This window comes from Vigna unguiculata, chromosome 4, assembly GCF_004118075.2.
Source record: "Vigna unguiculata cultivar IT97K-499-35 chromosome 4, ASM411807v1, whole genome shotgun sequence".
NCBI classification, from domain to species: domain Eukaryota; kingdom Viridiplantae; phylum Streptophyta; class Magnoliopsida; order Fabales; family Fabaceae; genus Vigna; species Vigna unguiculata.
In genome coordinates, this window is record NC_040282.1 from 37,655,596 (window position 1) to 37,665,592 (window position 9,997).

Sequence of the window (9,997 nt, forward strand, 5' to 3'; positions counted from 1 at the left end):
GAGAAAGAAAACTATTTTTGATATTTTTAGAAAATAAGTGTCACACGGTGCGAGCGACCAGACATACACAATGAAGTAAAAGAAAACATTTTTATTTTTTGATTTTTTCTATTTTTTGCAATTTTTTATAATTTTCAAATATTTTGTTTTTTAAATAATAAAAATAAATAAATAAATAAATAAAAGGATGAAATTATTTAAGAAGGATAAAAGTGAAAAATAAAATATGAGAGTGCATGAGCAATTAGTGAGAGGTACATGAAGTAAATGAGGTGTGTTTATTAAAAGGTGGGGATACAACAAGTAAAAGCTGAAAATAGAGTAAAAGCTGAAAATAGATTAAAAAAAAGAAATGTGTGAAATTTGGGGGTGCAAACAGCAAACACAATTAGATCCAAAACAAACGGTGCGAGATCAGCAACTATGGAGGTGCACAAAGGAGTTTCCAAAGCAAAGGAGGGTGAGAGAAATGAGTTAAAGGTGCGGGAAGTAAAGAAAGAAAAGAAGCCCAAAAATGACAATAAAACGTGGGGAGTAAGATCAGTAAAACAGGATGCTGCACAAAGAAAGAGGAAATACACATCAGGCCACACATAAAAGTAAGGTGCAAAGATTAAAAAATAGGAGTGTGTAGAGCAGAAACGTTCAGCCCAAGTCCTTCATGTGTGCAAAGACTCCAACTCCCGTGGGTATTCATCTTCTTCACGAACAGAAACCTACAGGGGTTTCTTCCCTTCTCCTACATGTGCTCGGACCAACAATATCACCCTCCATTCACGGCAGCCTCTCCTTCTCGACACCACCACAACTCCAACCCCTGTCACCGTTCACCTCTGTCTCTGCTTCACCGCGCCACCACCACAACTCCAAACCCTGGGACCGCGTCTGCATTTTAGCCGCCACCAACGACCTCCGCCGGAGGCTCGACGTCTTCGTTCTCGCGCACCACAGAACCAGTTGGCTACTGCGTCTTTCGCGGCTCTGACGACCAACCAACGTCGCTGCCACCACCTCCGTTTCACACCGGAGCCGTCGCCGTACCGGCCACCGTGATTGGGACACACGAGCACCATGGAAACCCAACCCCTGGCCTTCGCGACCCAGATCGCCTCCGCTGCGCCCCAAGCCTCTCATTCTTCTTCTTACGCGAGTCACCAAGGTTTGGAATCCGCATCACAGAACCCCACTACAGTGCTCCCAACCGTGACGGAGCTGCCATCATTCAGCCCATTCAATGTCCGACTCGCCGGGGGCAATGCCGCCAGCGATTTCTCTTTCTTCTCTGTTTCTCTGTTCTGGAATTTGGATTTTTGGGTTTTGAGACGCGAGGGTTTGGTGTGTTATGAAAACGTTGGAGCGGGGGCTAACGATGGAGGATAGTTAATCTGCTTTTTATTTGGTTTTTTATGCAGGTGAATGTGAAAATGATGATGGAAGAATCGTGTGTTTGTGTTGAGTGCGACGGGAAGAAGGTGGTGATAAGTTTTCTGGTGTATTAATGATCCAAACTGTGTTAGGATGAACGAGTAAAAATGGTGAGAATCTGTTTGGTTATGTGGTGAAGAATGATGGTGAAACAGAGAGGATGATGGGGTAGTGGATGAAACTGGTTTGGGTGTTACGCTTGCACAGGTGAAGAGAGAGAATGAAGCGTGTAAAGTATGAAGGTGGTGTTCAGACGTATTCTCCTTCCCCGCACTTAAGTAACAACTATGAGCAATATATGCATGCATAGATAAACAGATAATGCCACGCACACAGATACATCATCTCATCTTCATTCATGGCATTCAAGGATTTTAACGAAACATGACACCTAACACACCTACATCATGCTCACTCAAGTATTGGAGGTGCAGGACTTACCTCGGAGCTTTTTAGCTTGTGTTGTAGCCCCAAATCTTTCTTTGTTCGAGCTGCTTCTTTCCCTCCCTTCCTTGTTGCCTTTTTCTTCTTCATCTTATTATCTCCCTCTGTGTTCTCCCCTTTCAAACGGTTCTCCCCCCTTTTTCTTTCATACCCTGTATTTTTGAAATAGCCAAAAATTTCAGCCGTTGCCTCCCAACCACCCTACGTTGCTATCTGCATGCCATGACGTCGCAGTGATAAGTTGTCATCTAAACACTTCCTTTTTCATGTCAAAGACCCAAAATAGGGAAAAGTATGGAAACTGACAACTTCAGTCCCGTTGACTTCAATCCGTTCATCATTTATTTTTTTATATTATTATTATTTTTTTCTTCTTTTTAAAAAAAGGTAAAACGAAAATAATAAAAAAGAAATAAAATAAGATAAGATAAAAATTCAAAATGTGATAAAATGAATGTAAAGTAAAATAAGATGAAAAATAATAATAATAAATAAATAAATAAATAAAAGTAAATAAAATAGATAAACAAATAAAAAATATGTACGTATATATAAATAAGAAATACAAATAATGATAAGATAAAAATAAAATTAAAGTTAAAATAAAATAGAAAGTAAAAATAAAAATATATGTTTATACATACTCTATGTTCACTTTTTTTTTCTATTTTTTTTCTTAATTATTATCAAAGTCAAAAATTTATTTTTTATCCAGACAAAATTAGGTATTGACACTATATTGATTAAGTCACTCACAATATTATCAACAAAACCGTAACAAATCAAAACAGAGTTAAATTACTTAGATATATGTACAAGTCTTTATGACACTTGTGTATATTATAATTGATCCGGTGCATTTATTGGGATTAGAAGAAAGAGGTCAACACATACTAAAACAAAATGAAAGAACTTATGTAAGCTTCACCTAAGTATAGTAGTAAATAAAAGGATGAAAATGGGAACCACAAAAAGATAAAGTAATTCCTCACATGCATTTAGAACTCTAATAATAGTACATCGTATGATAATACATTTTTCTAGCATAAGCATACCAATAAGTAGAAGTAGAAACAAAAGCTTAACATAAGAGGTTTAATATCTCGAGACTTACACCTAACGATACTCAACAAAAATATTATTATTCAATATGTAATTTTTTTTTGACTAAAATTACAAATCTTCTAATGACGTATACCGAAGTCCTCCATAAACTCAAGACACTTATTAAATTGTGATAACTAACATTTAAATTTACTCTTCATAATTATAATAGTTTTCTCCCTTTTTCCTTCTTCATATTTATTAATACGAGGCTTTAACGAATACCCAGTTGAGAATTGTGGAAAATGACTCTGTCTCCCAAGTTTCACCAGCTTAAGTCTCCACCCATTACCCTTACACTACATACATAAATGGAGTCCACAGAATACAAAACTATAATTTGGAAACTTGGAATTTGAGAAGAGAGTGTTTCTACAAATGACCTTTCAAACAGGGCAAAATACATCGTAGTTTTCAATTATTCATGTGAGATGTTCAAAATGTAATGTTTTCAATGTTTTATAGGTATTGAATAATTTCTCCTGCGCAAACAATTTTTGTCTATATTAATTCTGAAACTTAGGACTTCCTCAGTTCTGCTCCAAAGACAGCTAATTCTAGGAAGCTCTCTGTGAAATACTCTTACACTTGGATGGAAATGGATGCAAATAATGAGGGAATACTAAAAGTTCGTTTAAAGTAAGTTGAAAGCATGAAGGAATCGATTTCAAAGAGATAAACTTACAAACAACAAGAGATACGATGATGAGTTGTGACAGGAGAGGATGGAAAAACTACAAACCATTTCAAAGTAAAAGTCTGTAGATCATATGTCTCTTGCTACAAAGTTTTCACATACCAAATAATAAACACATTACCATAAAAATGCATTTATGCATATTTTAAAGAGAATATAAATTATCCAGATTTCTTAAACCATCAGTACAAGAATTTTTCAATTTTTTTGAATCTTTTCCCGCATATTTTTTGCATGAAAATCATGAATTAAAAAATATGTTTTCTGAGAATTTTCGCATGAATTTTGAAAGTTTTATAAAATATTTGCAAGAAAAGTATCAAAAAGTATAAATATTTTCAGTAATAGAGTAATAAAGATGACATAGCCGCATAAGAAGAAGAGTAAAGATAAAGGAGCTATTGAGCTGAAACAAGTTTTTGCACTCTAATTTGGAGGCTAGAAAGGCCCAATAGAAGAACAAAATGATAGTTTGATATCACTCTGCTTTCAGTGATTTTAAATTATAGGTTATAACATGCAGACAATCTTCGATGTCAAAATTCCTACCCTGTCAAAACCACATAAATTTCTAAAAGCCAAGGTGTGAAAAATGTAGTAACGTTGGTGGTTGAATCGAGTTTCATCAAATATAGAAAAGCATTTGAAATGATGTTATTGAGAAGAGTGACACTGGACTGCTTCATCAATTTTGATTAATATTTATGAACAATTGAAGACTATCATGTATGAAACAGAATTGACATTTTTCACAAAAAGTGACTGATTAACTTTTGGATTCCTATATCTCTAATTGTTAACTCTTGACAGATATATTGTTAACTCCATACCTTCTCAATACATAGATGGAGTCTGCAAATGGTCTTTCATAGAGGGCACAATAGATTATAGTTTTCAATGTTTCTCAAATGTTCACAATGTAATGATTTCAATGGTTTTTTTTATATATAGATATTAAGCACTTTCTCAATCCATTTATAAATTATAGAGGACAACACAAATCAATCAAACTAACCTATTTTATCCTGCATCTGCTTCCTTTCCATTACTACTTTTCTTTACTCTACCTCTTTCTTTCATGAATCACTTTTCTTTTATAAGCTTTTATTTATGGCATTCAACATTTACCTTTTAACAATGAAAACTGAAACTAATAATACCAATTAATGAAAGCAGTACTCCTCCGATTAATCCAATGTATGAGAATTTTTTACATATCTTTGATCAAATGTCTATCAAATGCAGACAAGAGAATTTTGCATATTCAACATAGAGTTCCAATGGGTGTCATTAGACCTTCATACCACAGTCTCATTTTTCTCCTGTTTATATGTAAAATGTTAAAATAAAATGGACTAAATTAAAAAAAATGAAGAGATAAAGTTAAAAAGGCTACATCCAAAACTAAATGTTCACAAAGTATTTGAATCTTGCTGTTGAGAAAGAAATTAGTCTTTTATAATGCCTTCAAATCTTGCTATTGAGAAAGAAATTGTAACCATCTATAAATTTCAATAGGAGTGCCTTTGAGTATCTAAAACCCAAGCAACTCATTAAATATATTGCTTCAATTCTTTTCAACAAGAGTTTTACATGGTTCAATTTAAGTTCACACTGTCTAAATTTTCTAACAACAGATTGCAATTTGTTAAATTAGCTAGAATTTATCCATAATAAGTTGCACATGTAGATTCTTTAGCTTTGAAATCCACTAGTAATTTAAATAAATAACACTCTCATATTTGAAAATAAATCAAACAAAACAGAAATTACCTGAAAATTTGATCAACTATGCAATACAGAGTAGTTCAAATTAACTTCCATGTTTTATAATAACTTTATTTCTCACCACATTAGATATATTGTACTGACATTAGAAAAAATATTGAAGTTTGAACCACACATGATCAAGGAAATGAAAATAGGCATAACGCCATGATCTACAAATGACCAGAGGACCAACTACTATCCAAAATCCCACCACAAATCCAAATGTCATACTCACATAAAATAAGTTCACTCCATGCCTATCATCACTCCCTTTGCCATTCTGATCATAGCTTTTGTCATTGGAGATGCAACTGATGGGTAGTGGTGGGCCACATAGATTGTTGCCAATAAAGTTTGAGGCATCAAAGGTTTGCAATTGAGTTCCTGTTGGAATTTTTCCATTCAAATGATTATAAGACAAGTCTAGCATGCTTAGAAAGCTCAAATTTGAAATGGTTGGAGGATTTCACCAGAAAGTTTATTCCTTGAAAAATCAATGGCCAACAATGATTCCATATTACCGATATTCTGTGGAATGTGACCACTAAATTGGTTGTGGGACAAGTTCAAAAACATCAAACCATTTAAATCTGTGACTTCTCTCGGTATTTCTCCTACTAATTTGTTATTCGACAAATCAATGCTTGTTACCAACCCGAGAAAGTTTTTGTATTCATCTCCTCTTCCTTTCAACCAAAGAAGAACACTGATTACAGGATAATCTGAATATTCAAATGTATAGTTTATAGCAGAACAATAGATAAGAGCATTTGTACTTTTGTTCATCTGTGTCATGGTCTTCAAACTGTTAAAACAAGTAGGTATGTTTCCAGTCAAATTATTTTGTGCAAAGTCTAACACTTGAAGAAGACTCATATCACATATTTTATTAGGAATATGACCCGAAAATCTATTTGATCGAAGGATAAGAACCTTCATATCTAAAAAACTTTCTCCAACCCAAGTTGGAATTGTTCCTGAAAAATTATTTTCTCCAAGATCCAACAAAATCAATTTATTGGTCTTTTTCAAAATTGTAGGAAATGTTCCCGAAAGCAAGTTTTTACGGATGCTTAATGATTCTAGCTCTATTAAGGAACTCATGGATTGGGGAATGTTTCCAACAAAATTATTATTTTGTAAATTTACATCCATTAGATATGGCCAGATGTCCCAACAATCTGGTATTTCCCCTGATAAGTTATTCGATGCAAGATTGAGAAATTCTAATTTCATTGGCTTCTCTTGACCTTTACATAAAAAATCATCCATGGATTTGGAGAATGAATTGCTTGAAAGGTCCAAAAAACCCACACCATTTGAAAGGTAAGGAAATTTGCCACTTAACTTATTTGCACTTAGATCAACACCAATTATAGATATTGGATTCTTTAAAGTAGTCTGAAGCTCACCATGGATATGATTATGAGAGAGATTTAGAAAAGAAGCTTCAGAAAATGTTTTCCAAAACCAATAGGGAATAGAATCCAAAATTCCCGTGTTAGGCATCGCTAAATAATTAAGTTTGTCTTGTGATTGAATCCATGAAGGAAAGTTGGGACCTAATTTCCAAGAGTTCATATCCAAATAAGTAAGTTGAAAAGTAGGATACCATTTTGGACCCACTTTTAAAGTCAAATTGTTTCCTGGTGCAAAAAACTCATACAAACTCGTAAGATTTGTTAGATGATCTTTCGTGACAACTCCTTCAAAATTATTATAACCAATATCAAGATATGACAATTCAGAGAGTGGTCTAAGACTTTCAAATGGATTTCCTCTAAGCTGATTATAGGATAGAGAAAGAGATCTTAGTGATGAACGTTTTCCGAGTGATATTGGGAGTTCTCCACCAATTTTGTTTTCATAAAAATTTAGTGTGGCAATATTTTTATAAACCTCAAATTGGTTTGTTAGATTACCTGAAATTTGAGAACTTCTAACTTCAAGTGTTTTGAGTCCATGGGAAATACAAGGAGCAAGAATATCTAAAATTTCATTAATGTGCTGATTGAGTTTGAGATATGAGAATTGTATCACCCTTAAGTTGCAAAGAGAACCAAAAGAAGTTGGAATTGGACCTTCAAGTTGATTGTTTGACATATCAAGTGTAACTAGAGAAGTCACATTTCCTAAGGCATCAGAAATATTTCCTTGTAGGTTGTTATATGATAGGTCCAAGAACTTGAGATGAGGAAAACTACTATAAAACCAATGAGGTATAGAAGATGAAAATGAATTTTCCTTCAAATCAAGATTTTCAAGAAGTGTGAGGTTTCGAAAATCATCAAGAATTGGACCTTCAAAGTTGTTAGCATATAAAAATAGAGAAACAAGTTTCTTCAGTCCAAATACCCACTTTGGAACAAATGAAATTGCAGAATGATAATAAACCTCAGAAAGATCAAGAGTGAGGAGAGACGAGAAGTTAAGAAATGATGGTTGATTGTAGTGAGGAAGTGTACATCTCGACAAATATAGGTGCATCAAAGAAGGAAGAGCTTGGAGGGTATGAAGCAATTGAAATGATTGGGATAGGTTTGCACCTCCTAAATCAAGATATTCAAGCTTTGTAAGCCTTGACAAGCAGTCAACATTTTTAGGAATCGAAGTTAGATCACTTCCAAGGTCAAGATACAACAAATTAGAGAGATTTCCAATTTGAGAGGGAAGTGTTCCATTGGCAGCACCGCTTAGGTCTAGATACACTAATTTAGAAAGATTTCCAATCTGAGGAGGAAAGTTGCCGATGAATTCAGAATAAGAGAGGTCCAAGTGAACTAAGGAGTTCATTGAACCAAGAGAAGAAGGAATTAGCATACCTCCTCTACGTGACCAAATGCTGCTCAATGTAAGATAACGAATTTTGGAAAGACTTGATAGCCAATTAATATTTTCAAGAAACAAAGATTCTTCATAATATCCACCTCTGAGGTGGAGGTGGAGTAAATTGGAGAGACTCCCTATCTGGGGAGGAATTGTTCCGTTGGCAACATAAGAGAGGTCAAGATAGAGCAAATTGGAGAGATTTCCAATCTGAGAAGGAATATTTCCCATGAATCCAGCATAAGAAAGATTGAGGTGTGTTAAAGAAGTTATTGTTGCAATGAAGGAAGGAATTGGAGTACTTGGAAAATGATTGCCGCTGAGATCCAAGTAATTCAAATGCTTCAAATCAACCAAACAAGGATTTATCTCTCCACCCAAGGCCCGTCTACTGTGATCTTCCAATGCTTCTTCGTAATCTTCGTAATATAATGGATAATCGAAATCAGGAAATGAAGTTCTGAGATGAAGCTCTGCAACATGAGATGTAAAGTTGTTGCAGACAACTCCATCCCACTCGCAGCAATTGGGATTCACAGAGACATTCCAAGAAGAAAGCCTATTTGAAGGATCTGTGAGATGATGCTTCAACTTCAACAGTGTCTCTCTCTCACTTCCAATGCATATCGTCTCTCTGCACACACTAAAAGTTGACATAAAAAGCGAATAAACAAACAGAACCATAAAAAAGGAGCAAGTCATTTTTAACCCAACTATTGTAAAGAAACAAGTGTTTTTTCATTACAAAGCAGTGGTTATGGGTTATGCTTACATACTAAATATCCTATTTATAGAGAGAGCTGCACCACCTTTTCATAGTTGCTCTATCCGTCTATCAATTTTAATTTCTATGCTAATTTTATAAAATCAAATTCACCTCTCAAAATCACTTTCATATTTTATCTTCTTTTTTTTTGCTTAGACCTTACAAAATATCAGCATTCCTCCTCCTCGTCTCCAGCCAAAAAGTTTAAATATTTTACATTCTTTGAGAATGTACTAAAGAAATAAACGATAATCATATATTTAAATAAACGGTTAACTTTTATTTAACCAAAAATTATTTTTATAATTAACTAACTCTTTAAATCACTTTTAATGTTCTACTCTTTGTTGCTTTATTTCTTCTGACTGAAAGCCAATAATTACTTTTTAAAATTAGTATTCAAATCCATTTTAAAAACTCTCTTCATAAATTTTGTACACTAAAATGTATTTTTATTAACCATTATTCAGTTATACGCTATCTATTTAACAATTTAAATTTTATACACTAAAATGTTAAAATCAATTTAAAGGACGAGAAGCAACGTAATTGTAATTTAGGTGCTAAAAAAGTATGAACGGATTGTTTGAATTGTAAGTTTCTACACAAAATGTTGGCATTCAAAAAGTCTCTGTCTTTATGTCATTTGGTTTACTTATGCTACAATATTCTTCTTCCACTCCTTTTCTTGCTTTTCATTATTTTTATTTGAAGGAATGATTTTGTTTATCGTATTTAAACAGACACCAAAAGTTATATTTAATTAAAGTAATGTTTTATTAACTCTTTTCTACAATTTAAATGTGTTTTTAGTTTACATGGATTTCTTATTCCTCGTCCATATTATAAGTTAGAAAATTAAGCATACTAAAAACAATAGAAAGAAAAAAATAGAAGTATTCCAACCCATTTTATGAGTTACGAAATTAGGACATCGTGACAAGAAATTCTGAAAATGAAATCAA

General features: G+C 33.6%; 1 protein-coding gene across 1 annotated transcript; it reads right to left on the reverse strand.

The window, feature by feature from the left end:
- Positions 1-335: 335 nt before the first annotated feature.
- LOC114181478 (receptor-like protein EIX1) lies at positions 336-9,008 on the reverse strand. The gene is made up of 2 exons (XM_028067947.1): positions 5,676-9,008; positions 336-2,082 (listed from the first exon to the last, which is right to left on the reverse strand). The coding sequence occupies exon 1, from the start codon at positions 8,966-8,968 to the stop codon at positions 5,882-5,884; it is 3,087 nt and encodes a 1,028-aa protein (XP_027923748.1). The 5' UTR covers positions 8,969-9,008; the 3' UTR covers positions 336-2,082; positions 5,676-5,881.
- Positions 9,009-9,997: the final 989 nt, after the last annotated feature.